Here is an 18,578-nt window from a genome sequence, read left to right on the forward strand (position 1 = left end):
GGCCTACCGCTGTTCTCGTCAGCAAACTTGATGATTGAGTTGGAGACGTGCGTGGCCTTGCCCTCATAGGTGAACGGGGAGTACAGGAGGTGGCTGAGGACGCACCCCTGTGGGGCCCCCGTGTTGAGGATCAGCATGGCGGAGGTGTTGTTGCCTACCTTCAACACTTTGGGTCGGCCCATTAGGAAGTCCAGGACCCAGTTGCACAGGGAGGGGTTCAGACCCAGGGCCTTGAGCTTAGGGGTGAGCTTGCAGGGCACTATGGTGTTGAGGGCTGAGCTGTAATCGATGAACAGCATTCCTACATAGGGTATTCCTCTTGTCCAGGTGGGATAAGGCAGTGTGCAGTGCGATGGCGATTGCATCGTCTGTGGATCTGTTGGGGCGATATGTGAATTTCAGTGGGTCTAGGGTGTCGGGTAAGGTGGAGTCCTTAATGTGAATTTCAGTGGGTCTAGGGTGTCGGGTAAGGTGGAGTCCTTAATGTGAATTTCAGTGGGTCTAGGGTGTCGGGTAAGGTGGAGTCCTTAATGTGAATTTCAGTGGGTCTAGGGTGTCGGGTAAGGTGGAGTCCTTAACTAGCTCCTCAAAGCACTTCACGATGACAGAAGTGAGTGCTACGGGGCGATAGTCATTTAGTTCAGTTACCTTCACTTTCTTGGGTACAGGAACAATGGTGGACATGTTGAAGCAAGTGGGGACAACAGACTGGGATATGGAGAGATTGAATATATCCAGCTGGTCTGCATATCTGAGGACGCGGCTTGGGATGCCGTCTGGGCCGGCAGCCTTACAAGGGTTAACACGATTAAATGACTTACTGACGTCGGCCACAGAGAACGAGAGCACACCGTTTTCGTGAGCGTCTGGGGTCCGCGTCGTCGGCTCAATGTCTAGTAGTCCTTCTGTTTCTCTTCCAGTCATTCCCTCCCACTGTTCTCAGAGCAAATCTTTTGTCCCAGCCCCTAGGCCAGTTCTGGTCTATGTGTGTGTTTGACAGTTCTGGGCTGTAGTGTGTGTTTGCCAGTTCTGGTCTATGTGTGTGTTTGCCAGTTCTGGGCTGTAGTGTGTGTTTGCCAGTTCTGGTCTATGTGTGTGTTTGCCAGTTCTGGGCTGTAGTGTGTGTTTGCCAGTTCTGGTCTATGTGTGTGTTTGCCAGTTCTGGTCTATGTGTGTGTTTGCCAGTTCTGGTCTATGTGTGTGTTTGCCAGTTCTGGTCTATGTGTGTGTTTGCCAGTTCTGGTCTATGTGTGTGTTTGCCAGTTCTGGGCTGTAGTGTGTGTTTGCCAGTTCTGGGCTGTAGTGTGTGTTTGCCAGTTCTGGGCTGTAGTGTGTGTTTGCCAGTTCTGGGCTGTAGTGTGTGTTTGCCAGTTTTGGGCTGTAGTATGTGTTTGCCAGTTCTGGGCTGTAGTGTGTGTTTGCCAGTTTTGGGCTGTAGTGTGTGTTTGCCAGTTCTGGGCTGTAGTGTGTGTTTGCCAGTTCTGGGCTGTAGTGTGTGTTTGTGTGTTTGGCATCTCTACCATTGGGATCCATTATGGCTAATTTCAGATCCCTGTAATCTCTATACAGCTCTATGGGAAAGCAGACATTTTGCATTTAATCCCCGTATTGGATTTCAGGACTTTGAGCTGGTTTTATTTTGAGTTGGATGCCCATTGCCATCATGCTGTGTCTCTAGCCCTAGATGGTGGTCTGTTTGAGTAAAGTGGCCAGACAGGGGAAAGGGTGTGTTCAACTCCCTCTTTTCCAGCCACCCTTACTTTCCAGCGCTCTAATCCTTATAATCCCTTTCTCCTCCCTCCCTCTTTCTCCACCTCCCTCCCTCTTCTCCCTCTCATTCTCAGGCGGTGGAGAGGGAGCAGGTGGACAGCATTCAACCCAAGCTGCAGCGCGTGAACGCGGTGGGCCAGGGCCTGATCCAGAGTGCAGCCAAACACACAGACACCCAGGCTCTGGAGCACGACCTAGAGACCACCAACCTCAGATGGAACTCCCTCAACAAGAGGGTATGTCTGTCGGACCATCTATCCATCGGTCTGTCTGTGCTGATGGTAGTGCTATGGTTTGTGTGTGTCTGACTGAGTATGCATATTTATGCGTTACGTTTGTTTGATGTGCGCGAATGGAATGATTTGTTTGTGAGGAATCAGGTTTATGTCTGTCTGTGTATACCCGTCCATGTCAAGACAGCCATTGTCCCCCCCCTCACTCACTGCATTGTTCCTTGACCAGATTGCAGAGCGCATCGCCCAGTTGCAGGAAGCTCTGTTGCATTGTGGGAAGTTCCAGGATGCCTTGGAGCCTCTTCTGAGCTGGCTGAGTGACACGGAGGAACTGGTAGCCAATCAGAAGCCCCCGTCAGCCGAGTACAGAGTGGTCAAGGCCCAGATCCAGGAACAGAAGGTGAGCGAGAAAGGGATGAGTGGAGAAAGGGATGAGTATCTAGATGGAGAGAGTTGTAGTGAGGAACATATATTTAATTTTAATACCAGGTCTTTTCCCTATATCAGATACTCTGTCATTATGACTAAGAATTTACTGGCCATTAGAGACACGTGGAACCTAGATTTGCATAAAAACAAGCTTAATTAAGCTAAACAAACTTTATTTATTCATAGATAATAATAGAATGGGCTATTACTGTTAATTAGTCCTTATTTTCACCAAGGGACACATAACACGTGAAAGGGAAACGCACTCACACACCTAATTATCTGAGGGTTTTGGCGGAGGAAAAGCTCAATTGAGTCTGCCAGTCTGGTTGGCATTCAACACACCAGTTAACACAGATGTCGGATTACAATGTTTTTTTCCCCCGAGAAACCGAGAGGCTGAAAAAAACACTGTCTGCTCTCCCTCTTTATCTGGAACACTTCCCGTGTTTGTGTGTCGAGGAGCTGCGGCCGGTTCAGCTCCTCCACTCAGTCATACGTGTTTACGTCCGCCGCTGAACGTGCCGAGCCTCGTGGAGAGGTAACTGGAGATGAGTGCCGTTTCATCGGAAGGCTCGGTCAATGCCACTGAACAGTTATGAAGGGTTTCAGAAAGGGAAGTACTGCCAAATTGAGCTACTACTCACCGTGGACGTCGTCACAACAAGGGTGGCCTGATATTTGAGACACGGTATTGTTGAGGAACACTGCAAAACATTGCGGTATTGAATGTGAAGTATGTTCTAGCTTATCTTACCAACTGCTTGACACCGAAATCCTAGAAGCAGCGACTCTTCTGGTCTTGAATATACCCCTGACCCTAATATACATGCAGGACAAACATTATGAGAGTTGGTATTATTTGTGGTGTTGAACGGACCGTCTATGTCTTTCATCTTCCAGCTGTTACAAAGACTGCTGGACGACCGCAGAGCCACTGTTCAGATGATCCAGGGAGAGGGGGAGAGGATCGCCGCCACGGCCGAGACACAGGACAGAGACAAGATCCAGAAGCAGCTGGAGAGTCTGGGGGAGAGATGGGGCGAGCTGCTGGAGAAGGCCAGGGCAAGGTAACGTACATTATTGCATGGACACATTCATCACGTACATGCACCACAGTCAGCGACTACATCTCAACACCACAAAAACACTCTTACCCATGCGTAGTACACACACACACACACACACTAGCCTACCTACAGAATGCATTACCAGTACTGCAGTACACAACCCACACATTCCTGACCGTCGTATCTGAATGCTTATTTGGATCCCCGGTGAGAGGTCGATATACAAAGGCGACCCAAACGCTCACCCCCTCTCTCCCTCCCGCCTCTGCAGGCAGTGCCAGTTGGAGGAGCTGCAGGCGCTGGCACTTCAGTTCCACGAGGCGGTGGAGCCTCTTGGAGAGTGGCTGAGTGCCACCGAGCGACGCCTGAGCACCGCCGAGCCCATGGGAACCCAGACTTCCAAGATCACCCAGCAGATTACAAAACACAAGGTAACGTGCGTGACGGTAGCGTGGATGACGGTGTCACAAGGTAACGTGTCCCCCTCGAAACACGGGTTGCGTTTTTGGTTTCCTTTGACGAAAAGAGGTGAATGAGGACAGAAATGAGGGTTTAAGTCTCTGGAATGAAACTAGGGAGACAAGAGGATGGAACAGGAATACACGACTGGTTACTTTCCATTGAGAGAAAGAAGGGAAGCCCAGGCTCCACCATTTTCCCCTCAACATTTTGATATGATTTGCTTATCGAATATATATTATATTTCATTAAACCTTTTTTGTTGTTTATGATTTTATGTTGTTCTTGTAAGTTATACATATTTAGCTTTCATTCGTTCCTTATGATTTCTCATTCATTATGATTTCTCATCTGCATCCTCATTTTATCCTTTATTTGTTCCCTATGTTTTTCTTCTGTTCTCCTTCACTCCTCCCCCTCTCCGCACACACCACCCCAGGCCGTCCAAGAGTCCATCTCCTCTAGAGGATCCGAGGTCGACCGCCTCGAGGCCCTCGGCCAATCCCTGGCGCCCCTCAGCTGCGCGGCCGACCGCGATTGGCTGAGGGAGCGCGTTGGGGCGGTGCGGCTAGGCCACTCGGAGCTCAGTGATTGGTGCCAACGCAGGGCCGTCATGCTGGACCAGGCCCTGGCCAATGCCCAGCTGTTTGGGGAGGATGAGGTGGAGGTGCTCAACTGGCTGGCTGAGGTGGGCCAGCGGCTGGGACAGGTGTCTGTGCAGAGCTACCAGCCAGGGGTCCTCACCCAGCAGCACAAGCACACACTGGTACGATACTAGGGTTTGGACAGGGAGTAGCTATTCATTAACACACAGTGGTAGGATACTACCGCACTACCACAGGGAGTATTGTATTGGCTAGTACTGTCTAGACATTGAGTAGCAATAGGAATGACTCTTATTACGTTCTACCGATGTCAAACTCGTTCCGCGGAGGACAGAGCGTCTGCGGGGTTTCGCTCCTCCCTTGTACTTGATTGAGGAATTAAGGCCACTAATTAGTAAGGACCTCCCCACACCTGGTTGTCTAGGGCTTAATTAAAAGGGGAAAACCAACAACCTGCAGACATTAGGCCCTCCATGGAGTGAGTTTGACACCACTGCTCTATAAGGTGTTGATTCTCTTTCTCTCCACCTTCCCCCATCAGTCTCTGAATGAAGAGATAGTGAGCAGGAAGAAGCAGGTTGACCAGGCCATCAAGAACGGACAGGCCCTGCTCAAGCAAACCACCGGTAAAGTACAACCTCTAACTCTGGAAACAGCCAGAACTGTTCCTGGACCTGTCATTTATAAAGGAATATAATAACCACAGATCCTGTATTCCACTGACTCTGTGTCTGTTGTTAACCCCTGCAGGTGAGGAAGTTCTGCTGATCCAGGAGAAGCTGGACGGTATCAAGTCTCGCTACGCTGAGATGACGGGCGGGAGTAGCAAAGCCCTCCGCATCCTGGAGCAGGCCCTGCAGCTGAGCATACGATTCGCCAGCGCCCACGACGACGTCAACCAATGGTTAGACAAGGTGGAAGCGGAGCTCAACGTAATGGAGCTGGACGCAACGCCAGCCTATCAGGACAGACAGAAGGTAGGGTTTTATTTTATTTTTATTTTTAAATGTTAGCCCTTTTTTTTTCTCCCCAATTTCGTGATTACGATCTTGCCTCATCGCTGCAACTCCTCAACGTGCTCGGGAGAGGCGAAGGTTGAGTCATGCGTCTTCTGAAATATGACCCGCCAAGCTGCGCTTCTTAACACCCGCCTGCTTAACCCGGAAGCCAGCCGCGCCAATGTGTCGGAGGAAACACCTTTTAAACTGACGACCGAAGTCAGCCTGCAGGCGCCCGCCACAAGGAGTCGCTAGAGACCGATGAGCCAAGTAAAACACCCCCAGTCAAACCCTTCCCTAACCCAGACGACGCTGGGCCAATTGTGCGCCGCCCTATGGGACTCCCGGTCACAGCCAGTTATGACACCGCCTGGGATCGAACCCACGGCTGTAGTGACTCCGCAACACTGCAGTGCCTTAGACCGCTGCGCCATTCGGGAAACCCCCAGGGGATGTTTTCTTAACAGTATATTATACATATATGCTGTGAATATACCGTATATTGTGTAAATATATTTACAGTCTGCAATATTTCCAGATGTTCACTGGTCATTTTAATTAATGATTGACCCAATGATTCTTGAAGAATAACTTGCTTTTTCCTCTCTTGCGGATATTAGTTTTTAACGCTGTAGCGTAAGTAGGACTTATATCTTTAGTTTGAGATACTCAATGTGTTTCTCAATGTGTGTTTCTCTCCCAGGAGCTGAAGTGTGTGTCGGCGGAGAAGCGTCTGGTTTTGGACACGGTCAACGAGATGGGCAGTGCCCTCTTAGACCTGGTGCCCTGGCGTGCCCGCGAGGGCCTAGACCGCCTGGTGGCTGACGCCAACCAGCGCTACCGAACGGCGGACGAGACCATCACCCAGCGGGTACAGCTGGTACAGGCTGCCGTCCAGAGGTCACAACAGGTACTGCAATGTGACTAAATGAAATCAACGTTTATTGGTCGCGGACACAGTTAGTACTCCGTTCAGTGATCGCATACATTTACAGTGGATGATGGTGTTGATAGTCAAAGGTGGGACAAATTGTATAAGTTCAGGATTTGAGTTAGCTTCATTCTCTGGGTCGATCTTTGTCTGCCGAAGTAATCCATGAGGTTTCTGCTGTCGTTGTCAACAAGAGGATGACGCTAATGTTGTGGCATTTCCCTCTGGTTTTCTCTTAGCATTTAGGTGGCTGTGTGTAATGCCAACCAGCTAACGCTGCTGTAAATGCTAGTAACGTCTCACTCTATCAGTATGGGGAGCCTGAGTGTGCCTCGCTAACTGTGTGTATCTCTCTGTGCCTCAGTATGAGGAGGCGGTGGACGCGGAGCTGACCTGGGCTGGGGAGACGGAGAGGAAGCTATCCTCCCTGGGTCCTCTGAGTCTGGAGCCTGACGTCACCGTGGCCCAGCTACAGGTCCAGAGGGCCTTCAATATCGACATCATCCGACACAAAGACACCGTGGACCAGCTACTCCACACCAGGGACGACATCCTGGAGACGTGCAGCGACCAGCAGAGAGACGCTCTGATGGTGAGGAGAGAGGGACAAAGGAGAGGGTTTAGGGAGCGCGAAAGAGGGTAGAGAAATGCAGGAAGTCAGAGAGAAGGGTGAAAAGGCTTCCAAACAGACCAAGACGACTTTTGTAACATACTGTACGCAATGACTAATTTAAGAAAAGTTCATTCACAGGAAAATCAAATGACATGATTTATGTATGTATTATTCATATTATAATATTAAATATTATAAACAGGGAGGGAAATATTGGGTTTTGTGCTTGAAGTAAAAGCCTACAACATTAGTACACAAAATGTGAACTATTCCAGTGGTTTTTGTCTAGTTACCAAATGTGAACAATTCTAACCCCTTTTCTTCCCCTCGCTCTCCTCAGGTGAAGACTGACTCGCTATCTGCCCGCTACGAAGTGGTGAGCCAGCGGCACCAGGAGCGTTTCTCAGCCCTGGAGCAGGCCCAGGTCCTGGTGGCCCGCTTCTGGGAGACCCAGGAGGAGCTGGAGCCCTGGCTGGGGGAGACCGAGACCCTTATAGCCCAGCTGCCCCCACCCGCCATCGACACCGAGGCCCTGCGACTACAACAGGAGCAGATGAGGGTGAGGAGGAGGCTCTAATTACTGTATTTTAACGAATGTCCTTGTGAAAAGATGTATCATGTCGAATGAGTTCCTAACCCTTCTACTTTCTTTTTTTCCTTTTTCATTTCTCCCTCTTTCTCTGTGGTACTCCAACTGTACCACTCTCTCAATCACACTATCCATCTTCCTCTTTACTTATTTTCCACTCTTTCTCCCTCCATCTTTCGTCCAGCTCTTGAGGGAGTCCATAGCGGAGCACAAGCCCCACATCGACAAGCTGCTGAAGATCGGCCCCCAGCTGGCCGTTCTGAGTCACCAGGAGGGGGCCACGGTGAGGCAGCGCTACAGCGACGCCGAGAAACGCTACGCGGCCATCAAGGAGGAGGTCAAGGGTCACGCAGCCACCCTGGACGAGGCTATGTCTCAGTCTGCGCAGGTATGGTTTCGTAAAAGTGAATTTGAAATCGGTTTGTAGCTCGGAAGTGTGTCAGTTGTTGAAGCTTGTCTGCCGATTGCTGCCCCAATACAACCAAGCTTCCGGCATCCATATGAGGAAATCTGACGACGTCCTTATATGGATGCCGTAAGCCTTGTTGTGTCCATATTTGGAAGTCTCAAGATGTCCTAATATGGATGCCGTACGTGCCGTCTAGCTGCTAATGGCAGGACGAGGTCCATGTAACGTTACCACACCACTCTGTAGTGAAAGAGCAGTGTAAATGTGTTAGGCATTGGCGGAATTGTCGTGGGATTTCTGTGACCAGTGCTCAGGCTATAGTATGATGGTGCTTTGGTCTCCTTGCTTGGAACTATTCTTTCTCTTTTTGCTCATTTCCATCAGAATGGAAGAGAACTAGACAATGTCGTGATCTTCAAAGGTCTTGGTCATAATATGATAGTAGTGGTAGTAGGGGTTTCTATTTGCTAAAGCTACACAGCTTCTTTGCTACACTTGTAGTAAGTAAATATTTCCGTAAGAAACATTCACATTTTATTTCAATAGTTCTCTTGTCAAATGCTCTCTCATAACACGTCATTTCATAAGTCATGAGCCACTGTTGATTATCACGGAGTGCTAAGCTGATTGTTGCAGCTATTGATATTGCTTGGCCAGAGTGTGTGCATGTCACTGATCTAACACAATGTGTTGTTTCTCCACCTCCCCATCCCTAATGGACCATATCACCCACTCCTTCTCTCTATGCATCTCTCTCTCTCTCTCTCTCTCTCTTTTCATTCCTCCTAAACGACCGACCTCCATACCTCTCCACCCCCTCCTTTGTGCCTGACATTTCCCTCTCTCCCTGCACTCCCCCATCCATCTCTCCTCCCTCCCTGGTTTGCTCCATCCATCCCTCCATCCCGCCTCTCACCCATTGTGGATGTGCTGTGTGTGTTGACCCACAATTTCATCCATCCTTCGTCACTGCTCACTGCAATCACCCAGCTGGTAGAGGTAAGACCACTGACTGGACCTGTACTGTATTACTGGTGCCAACCGACCACAACGTGACTTAGTACTTAGTTATTAGAATCCCTTCCTGCGTCAACCTTGTGTCTAGGCTGAGACGACCCGCTATAACTCCCGAGTATACTTTGTCCAATGTCTCTCCTCTTTCTCAGTTAGTGTGTTTTGATATTTTTGTAAATTGGCAATTCCTCTCCTTTTTTAGTAGCTTTAGGCTTCTTCTCTGTTCCAGTCCGTGTTACCCATTTTGACATTGCTCAAATGCAGTTATTTACCAAAAAACCTCTGTGACCTTTATCACCGACCACTTAGTGAGGCTGTGGTAATAGTTTGTGCTGATTTGAAAGTTGTGTGCGGTATTCCTAACGAAGTAAACTTTATTCATGTCTAGTAAATACATCAATCGTACTCCCACGTCTTGAATCACATGACCCTCCAAGTATCCAAAATGACGTGGTATTTTTCGGCAGGATCTCTGCATTTTCGCACTGTCAAAATGTCACCCCTCCCCCCCCCGGATGCATATAAGTATGTATAATAATAGGAATGAAAGCCTTAAAGGCTCTGCATGGGCAATCCGTCGTCTACAGTGGCTGTACAGCATTTACTGCCATACGGTCTCTGTAGAAGACAGGCCGTTCATACATCATTGCACTTCGAAGAGCCGTTGTGAAGGAAGTCGTCAAGGAAGTGAGTTTGTGTTAATACAGGACCTCCCACCGACCAATCATGTCAATGCGGAGTTATACGGAACCCTCCGCATTGTTACAGAAATTGGGAGGCGCGCGGCATCATCGTATGGCGCTCCGGAGGCTCTGCATTTGCGTCACACGCTCCAAACAGAGCTCCTGGACAGCATATCTGGATTGAGCATAAAGTAGCTATTAGTCACACAACCCACCTTCTCTTCTTAACCCCCCCCCCAGTTCCATGACAAGATGGACCCCCTGTTGGAGACCTTGGAAGGGGCTGTGCAGCGCCTCCGCTCCCCTTCTCCCGTGGCGGCGGAGGCGGATAAGATCCGGGAGCAGCTGGCTGAGCACAAGGCAACCGGGCTGGAACTGGACAAACTGCTGCCCTCCTTCTCTGCCCTGTGTGCCCGCGGCGAGGAGCTCATCAGTAGAGCAGCCCACGACGATCCTGCCGCTGAAGGTAAGGGTCTGAAACACACACAGAGGTAGACTTACATATACACACTTATAAACGCACACACACACACTACTGGTCAAAAGGTTGGACACACCTACTCATTCCAGGGTTTTTCTTTATTTTACTATTTTCTACATTGTTGAATAATAGTGAAGACATCAAAACTATGAAATAACACATGGAATCATGTAGTAACCAAAAAAAGTGTTAAACAAATCAAAATATATTTGAGATTCTTCAAATAGCCACCATTTGCCTTGATTACAGCTTTGCACACTCTTGGCATTCTCTCAACCAGCTTCACCTGGAATGCTTTTCCAACAGTCTTGAAGGAGTTCACGCATATGCTGAGCACTTGTTGGCTGCTTTTCCTTCACTCTGCGGTCCAACTCATCCCAAACCATCTCAAGTGGTTTGAGGTTGGGGGATTGTGGAGGCCAGGTCATCTGATGCAGCACTCCATCTCTCCTTCTTAGTAAAATAGCCCTTACACAGCCTGGAGGTGTGTTGGGGCATTGTCCTGTTGAAAAACAAATGATAGTCCCACTAAGACCAAAACAGATGGGATGGCGTATCACTGCAGAATGCTGTGGTAGCCATGCTGGTTAAGTGTGTTTTGAATTCTAAATAAATTATAGACAGTGTCACCAGCCAAGCACCCCCACACCATAACACCTCCTCCTCCATGCTTTACGGTGGGAAATACACATGCGGAGATCATCCGTTCACCCACACCGCGTCTAACAAAGACACTGCAGTTGGAACCAAAAATCTCCAATTTGGACTCCAGTCCAAAGTACATAATTCTACCGGTCTAATGTCCATTGCTGTTTCTTGGCCCAAGCAAGTCTCTTATTGGGGTCCTTTAGTAGTGGTTTCTTTGCAGAAATTCAGCAATGAAGGCCTGTTTCACACAGTCTCCTCTGAACAGTTGTTGAGATGTGTCTGTTACTTGAACACTGTGAAGCATTTATTTGGGCTGCAATTTCTGAGGCTGGTAACTCTAATGAACTTATCCTCTGCAGCAGAGGTAACTCTGCGTCTTCCATTCCTGAGAGCCAGTTTCATCGTAGCGCTTGATGGTTTTTGCGACTGCACTTGAAGAAACGTTCAAAGTTCTTGACATTTTCCGTTTTGACTGACCTTCATGTCTTAACATAATGATGGACTGTCATTTCTTTTTGCTTATTTGAGCTGTTCTTGCCATAATATGGGCTTGGTCTTTTACCAAATAGGGCTATCTTCTGTATACCACCCCTACCTTGTCACGGCACAACTGATTGGCTCAAACGCATTAAGAAGGAAAGAAATTCCACAAATTAACTTTTAACAAGGCACACCTGTTAATTGAAATGCATTCCAGGTGACTACCTCATGAAGCTGGTTGAGAGAATGCCAAGAGTGTTCAATGCTGTCAAGGCAAAGGGTGGCTACTTAAAATATATTTTGATTTGTTTAACACTTTTTTGTTTACTACCTGATTCCATAATTGTTATTTCATAGTTTCGATGTCTTCACTATTATTCTACAATGTAGAAAACAGTCAAAATAAAGAAAAACCCTTGAATGAGTAGGTGTTCTAAAATTTTCGACTGGTATTGTACTTGTGTCACACAAGGACATACACCCATCACATACATCACAAATGGACACACACACACAACCACCCCTAGGTGGAGACAATGACTCATACACAGGACCTCAGTATAGGGACAGGGGCGAAAACAATACATGCACACACTCCCACTGTACTTATATGATCCATCCCACTGCCAAACCTGATTCGTCTCGTTTTTTTATTCAACAAAGTTTATTTTAAACACAGAACCCCAGAAACACAAAGGCGGAGATTCACAAACAGTTACGAACTTTTGACGACTCCCAGCGCACATGGCGACACCGCCATCCCCCGCCAAAATATCTCAGTACATCACTTCATAACTATGAATGACTGCTCTGTGCAGTGGTGGTGGGAGTGTAGCCTACTGACTGGCTCTGTAAAAGACTCCACTGTTGATGTAGTCACTAGATGGCCATGCAATAACATTAGAAATTATAAGCAAGTAAATTTGCTATTTGTTATGGTTAGGTTCAAGGCTTAATAATAATACTAATTAATAGAAATTCCTCCATCCATTTTTACATAGCTAATAGCAAATATTGTCAACTCTGTCCTTTCAAGCATGGACAAATAACACCACACTTCCAGATTCGTTCCGAACTCTCCCATCCCCCTCTTTCCCCCTCCCAGCCGTGCATTCCCGTCTCCTGCGTCTGCGCTCCCTGTGGGATGAGATCCGGCAGAGGGCTGAGGAGCGGGAGGGGAAGCTGACGGACGTCTTGGACCTGGCTGGGAAGTTCTGGGCCGACATGGCGGCGCTACTGAGCACGCTCCGTGACTCGCAGGACATCGTCAGGGAGCTGGAGGACCCCGGGGTGGACCCCTCACTCATCAAGCAGCAGATAGAGGCGGCAGAGGTACGTGTGGAGAGGTGGATGGAGGGTTGCTGAGAGAGAGGAGGGCAGAGGTACGTGTGGAGAGGTGGATGGAGGGTTGCTGAGAGAGAGGAGGGCAGAGGTACGTGTGGAGAGGGGGATGGAGGGTTACTGAGAGAGAGGAGGGCAGAGGTACGTGTGGAGAGGGGGATGGAGGGTTACTGAGAGAGAGGAGGGCAGAGGTACGTGTGGAGAGGCGGATGGAGGGTTACTGAGAGAGAGGAGGGCAGAGGTACGTGTGGAGAGGCGGATGGAGGGTTACTGAGAGAGAGGAGGGCAGAGGTACGTGTGGAGAGGCGGATGGAGGGTTACTGAGAGAGAGGAGGGCAGAGGTACGTGTGGAGAGGGGGATGGAGGGTTACTGAGAGAGAGGAGGGCAGAGGTACGTGTGGAGAGGCGGATGGAGGGTTACTGAGAGAGAGGAGGGCAGAGGTACGTGTGGAGAGGCGGGTGGAGGGTTACTGAGAGACAGGAGGGCAGAGGTACGTGTGGAGAGGCGGGTGGAGGGTTACTGAGAGAGAGGAGGGCAGAGGTACGTGTGGAGAGGCGGATGGAGGGTTACTGAGAGAGAGGAGGGCAGAGGTACGTGTGGAGAGGCGGGTGGAGGGTTACTGAGAGACAGGAGGGCAGAGGTACGTGTGGAGAGGCGGATGGAGGGTTACTGAGAGAGAGGAGGGCAGAGGTACGAGTGGAGAGTGGGATGGAGGGTTACTGAGAGAGAGGAGGGCAGAGGTACGTGTGGAGAGGTGGAGGGAGGTGGATAAAAAGATATGGATGCATAGCGCATGTTTGTAGCAACAATATTGAATACACAAGGAAAGCATAGCAAGATATTCAGATGCTAAAATGTGGAGGAATAGTATTTTGTGGTATGAATATGGGACCAAACAACACACTAAGAGAGGGGGGGTAAGAAAAAGAGAAGATATGAATTAGTTGTGAGGATAAAGAGGAGACATATGAAGGGATGGTGCCAGCATGTTAGTAGCTACAGTTGAAGTCGGAAGTTTACATACACCTTAGCCAAATACATTTAAACTCAGTTTTTCACAATTCCTGACATTTAATCCTAGTAAAAATTTCCTGTCTTAGGTCAGTTAGGATCACCACTTTATTTTAAGAATGGGAAATGTCCGAATAATAGTAGAGTGATTTATTTCAGCTTTTATTTCTTTCATCACATTCTCAGTGGGTCAGAAGTTTACATACACTCAATTAGTATTTGGTAGCATTGCCTTTAAATTGTTTAACTTGGGTCAAACGTTTCGGGTAGCCTTCCACAAGCTTCCCACAATACGTTGGGTGAATTTTGGCCAATTCCTCCTGACAGAGCTGGTGTAACTGAGTCATGTTTGTAGGCCTCCTTGCTCGCACACGCTTTTTCAGTTCTGCCCACACATTTTCTATGGGATTGAGGTCAGGGCTTTGTGATGGCCACTCCAATACCTTGACTTTGTTGTCCTTAAGCCATTTTGACACAACTTTGAAAGTATGCTTGGGGTCATTGTCCATTTGGAGGACCCATTTGCGATCAAGCTGTAACTTCTTGACTGATGCCTTGAGATGTTGCTTCAATATATCCACATAATTTTCCTCCCTCATGATGCCATCTATTTTGTGAAGTGCACCAGTCCCTCCTGCAACAAAGCACCCCCACAACATGATGCTGCCACCTCTGTGCTTCACAGTTGGGATGGTGTTCTTCGGCTTACAAGCCTCCCCCTTTTTCCTCCAAACATAACGATGGTCATTATGGCCAAACAGTTCTATTTTTGTTTCATCAGACCAGAGGACATTTCTCCAAAAAGTACAATCTTTGTCCCGATGTGCAGTTGCAAACAGTAGTCTGGCTTTTTTATGTCGGTTTTGCAGCAGTGGCTTCTTCCTTGCTGTGCGGCCTTTCAGGTTATGTCGATATAGGACTCGTTTTACTGTGGATATAGATACTTTTGTACCCGTTTCCTCCAGCATCTTCACAAGGTCCTTTGCTGTTGTTCAGGGATTGATTTGCACTTTTCACGCCAAAGTACTTTCATTTCTAGGAGACAGAACGCATCTCCTTCCTGAGCGGTGTGACAGCTGCGTGGTCCCATGGTGTTTATACTTGCATACTATTGTTTGTAGAGATGAACGTGGTACCTTCAGGTGTTTGGAAATTGCTCCCAAGGATGAACCAGAATTTTGGAGGTCTTGGCTTATTTCTTCTGATTTTCCCATGATGTCAAGCAAAGAGGCACTGAGTTTGAAGGTAGGCCTTGAAATACATCCACAGGTACACCTCCAATTGACTCAAATGATGTCAATTAGCCTATCAGAAGCTTCTAAAGCCATGACATAATTTTCTGGAATTTTCCAAGCTGTTTAAATGCACAGTCAACTTCGTGTATGTAAACTTCTGACCCGCTGGAATTGTGATACGGTGAATTATAAGTGAAATAATCTGTCCGTAAACAATTGTTGGAAAAATGACTTGTGTCATGCACAAAGTAGATGTCCTAACCGACTTGCCAAAACTATAGTTTGTTAACAAGAAATTTGTGGAGTGGTGGAAAAACAAATTTTAATGACTCCAACCTAAGTGTATGTAAACTTCCGACTTCAACTGTATATAACGGCCTGTATAGCTTGCAATGTATTTGTACTGTAGTTAGCTCAGCGGTAGGAAGGGGAGAGAATATGCAGAGGTAGTTACTGATGATTGTGACTACTGTTGGGTTGTCTGATCTGTCCAAATATGTCTCTCTCTCTCTCTCTTTCTTTGAATAATTTTTTTTAATAAGGCCATCAAGGCCGAGACAGATGGGCTGAGGGAGGAGCTGGAGTTTGTACGAACCCTTGGGGCTGAACTCATCTTTGCCTGCGGAGAAACGGAGAAGCCTGAGGTCAAGAAGACCATTGACGAGGTGAGAGGAGGACAGGATGAAAACTTCAAGACTTAAGACAGGATCAAACCAATCAAGAGCATAATCATTAATGGACTCATTGTGTTGTCTTTCTTGTGTCTATGTTCTCTGTTTTATGTGTTTGTGTTGTGATATATGATTTATCTTTCCTCTCTTCTCTGTATCCGTTTCTCAGATGAATGCCGCCTGGGAAGGCCTGAACCGGACGTGGAGAGAGAGGATGGAGAGGTTGGAGGAGGCCATGACTGCTTCTGTGCAGTACCAGGATGCGTTGCAGGTCAGTGTCCCAGAATGCATCACTCTTTTAGCTTAGTGTGTATGAGAATTAAATCATTTGAATTCAATTATTTGGTATTTATTGCACTGGTTATTTCGGAAAGTAGATGCTTAGAAATGTATGATGTCGTGAAGTAGAGGCATTTATAAGTATCAAGACATAGATTGGCATTATAGTTTTCAGAAGTTAGATTGACTCATTTGTCTCTCGTGTGTGTGTGTGTGTGTGTGTGTGTGTGTGTGTGTGTGTGTGTGTGTGTGTGTGTGTGTGTGTGTGTGTGTGTGTGTTGCAGGGCATGTTTGACTACCTGGACAACACAGTGATCAAGCTCTGTGACATGTCCACTGTGGGCACTGATCTGGGAACTGTCAAACAGCAGATTGAAGAGCTCAAGGTTTGAATCATAATCGACTTTTGTCACGTAGCTTCGATATAAATAGTATACTTTATATATTCCAAAAATGTTTTTATCATCCAAATATTTATAATAATTATTGTACTTAAAAAAACGGTTTTGATGAGAAGACAAAATCATCGGTAAGTCAAAAATACTCTCTTGGTCATAGAAGTGAACTATCACTTTAATGATAAGCTAACAGCTCGTGCAGGCCTAACTCCTCTCCTCCTGTGAGCAGCAGTACAAGGTGGAGGTGTACCAGCAGCAGATAGACATGGAGAAGCTGTGCCACCAGGGGGAGCTGCTGCTCAAGAAAGTCTCGGACCAGAACGACAGAGACATGATCCAGGAGCCCCTCACGGAGCTCCGACACCTCTGGGACAACCTGGGGGACAAGATCATTCACAGACAGGTACACAAACTATGCATTGGCCTCTCTTACCCAGTGACTCGCTAACTATTTTACAGTAGAGGCAGTAGCTACAGTAGCTCTCCAGCCCCCTGTCTTAAAGAATACCATCAGAACTCCGGTCCTCTGGAACTCAGACTCACTGTTGGCTAGTGGTGCTACGCTGTTGTAGTGAACCCAATATTTGCCAAATCAAGTTTGTCAGTTAAACACATAGAAATATGGATGATATTTTTTTATTGTTAAACACGCATATTAGATTCTACCATTACAAATTGTTGTAATGATATTAAAATGAATTGATACCTCAGATATGTACATTATATTACACATTGCAATACAATCCAACATGGTTTTGGAATAACAACTGTTTTCACTATCCTGTTTCCTACAGCATAAGTTGGAAGGTGCTCTCCTGGCTCTAGGTCAGTTCCAGCATGCCTTGTCTGAGCTGCAGTCCTGGCTGAGTCACACCCACGCCACCCTGGACACACAGAGACCCATCAACTCTGACCCCAAGGCCATCGAGATAGAACTGGCCAGACACCACGTACGTCTACCTCTCTACATCTATGCCTCCCACACTCTTACTTATCCTCCATTTCTTCTTTACGCCTTCATTTCTAGATGGCCAGTTTCCCAGACCCACATTAAGCCAATCCTGGACTAAAAAGCACTCTCAATGGAGGTTCTCCATTGGGAAATTGGTCTTATTAGCCTACCTCTCATCTCTCCTCCATATCACCCTCACCTCTCTTATTTTCCCTTATAGATTATGCATGGAAGCCATTTTGTGCCAGAACGCTTGCTTCACATCAATTATTGCATTGGAGTGGTGTAACCAACACACCCTCCCTCCAACCTGCTCTCTCTTTCAGGTGCTGAGGAACGACGTGCTGTCCCATCGCTCCACGGTGGAGACGGTGAACGCGGCAGGGGCTGAGCTGCTGGAGTCCAGTCCCGGGGAGGAGGCCAACCACCTCCGCGACCAGCTGGACCACCTCAACCGCGGCTGGGAGAACCTGCTACTCAAGACCCAGGACCGGCAAAAACTACTGGAGGCCGCACTGCATAAGGTAGGAAGGAGAGGCGGACTGGGCTGAGAAGAGAGGCCCTGGTTACGAGTACTGTCTGAGCGTAGCGAAATGAAGGAATGACACCATTCCTATCCATTTCTTATTACCTCTCCCTGTAATTATATTTCTATATTATGAGTTCCCATCTTGTACAAATAGGATTATCACATTGCACTAGCAAATAGGTTATTTCACAGTTAAGTATAGGTTTAAAAACTGTACTAAATCATAACTGAGCTAAAACCACGGGGCAAATTATTGAACGACACCGTAGCACTGCCATTAACGCACAACTCATGACTTCCCCTCTTGTTCTCTCTCCCCTCCTTCTCCTCCCTCGTTCCCCAGGCGGAGGGTTTCCATGGTGAGCTGGAGGAGTTCCTGCAGTGGCTGAGGAGGACAGAGAGCCAGCTGTCTGCAGCCAAACCCACAGGTGGCCTGCCTGAGACCGCCCGGGAGCAGCTGCAGCAGCACCTGGTAATACTGGGGATACGTTGCCCGTGCATACACTAGATATGTGATGAAGACAACACACAGTAAAGGGGATACATGTTATGATGCTGCACCCTGTCCATACAGTAGATATGAGTCACTGTACACTCTACTATCTAATCTGTATGTTGTTTTTACCCATGTGTAACGGGTGTGTTAGACATGCACAACACATAACTAGCAAACACCTGTTGTTATTGGGTGGCTACTCAAAGTATCGAATTCCTCATTCCAAACCATGGCCACGTATTTACCATTCATT

The 18,578-nt window shown here is 47.7% G+C and overlaps 1 protein-coding gene across 20 annotated transcripts in view; it reads left to right on the forward strand.

The window, feature by feature from the left end:
- Window positions 1–18,578, forward strand: part of LOC139559012 (microtubule-actin cross-linking factor 1-like) — a 259,756-nt gene that overhangs the window by 218,662 nt on the left and 22,516 nt on the right. For 18 of the 20 annotated variants that reach the window (XM_071374618.1, XM_071374623.1, XM_071374624.1 and 15 more), the window contains 20 exons: window positions 1,845–2,006; window positions 2,233–2,403; window positions 3,336–3,502; window positions 3,774–3,933; window positions 4,401–4,727; window positions 5,108–5,192; window positions 5,317–5,543; window positions 6,268–6,474; window positions 6,860–7,087; window positions 7,449–7,667; window positions 7,882–8,085; window positions 10,044–10,269; window positions 12,518–12,744; window positions 15,543–15,665; window positions 15,841–15,942; window positions 16,235–16,336; window positions 16,578–16,751; window positions 17,143–17,298; window positions 17,627–17,824; window positions 18,173–18,301. In XM_071374618.1, the coding sequence (XP_071230719.1) occupies window positions 1,845–2,006; window positions 2,233–2,403; window positions 3,336–3,502; window positions 3,774–3,933; window positions 4,401–4,727; window positions 5,108–5,192; window positions 5,317–5,543; window positions 6,268–6,474; window positions 6,860–7,087; window positions 7,449–7,667; window positions 7,882–8,085; window positions 10,044–10,269; window positions 12,518–12,744; window positions 15,543–15,665; window positions 15,841–15,942; window positions 16,235–16,336; window positions 16,578–16,751; window positions 17,143–17,298; window positions 17,627–17,824; window positions 18,173–18,301 (3,594 nt within the window). The remainder of the gene's footprint in view (window positions 1–1,844; window positions 2,007–2,232; window positions 2,404–3,335; window positions 3,503–3,773; window positions 3,934–4,400; window positions 4,728–5,107; window positions 5,193–5,316; window positions 5,544–6,267; window positions 6,475–6,859; window positions 7,088–7,448; window positions 7,668–7,881; window positions 8,086–10,043; window positions 10,270–12,517; window positions 12,745–15,542; window positions 15,666–15,840; window positions 15,943–16,234; window positions 16,337–16,577; window positions 16,752–17,142; window positions 17,299–17,626; window positions 17,825–18,172; window positions 18,302–18,578) is intronic. The other 2 variants (XM_071374625.1, XM_071374617.1) reach the window with 1 other exon arrangement.

The sequence above is a fragment of the Salvelinus alpinus genome, chromosome 29, assembly GCF_045679555.1.
Source record: "Salvelinus alpinus chromosome 29, SLU_Salpinus.1, whole genome shotgun sequence".
NCBI classification, from domain to species: domain Eukaryota; kingdom Metazoa; phylum Chordata; class Actinopteri; order Salmoniformes; family Salmonidae; genus Salvelinus; species Salvelinus alpinus.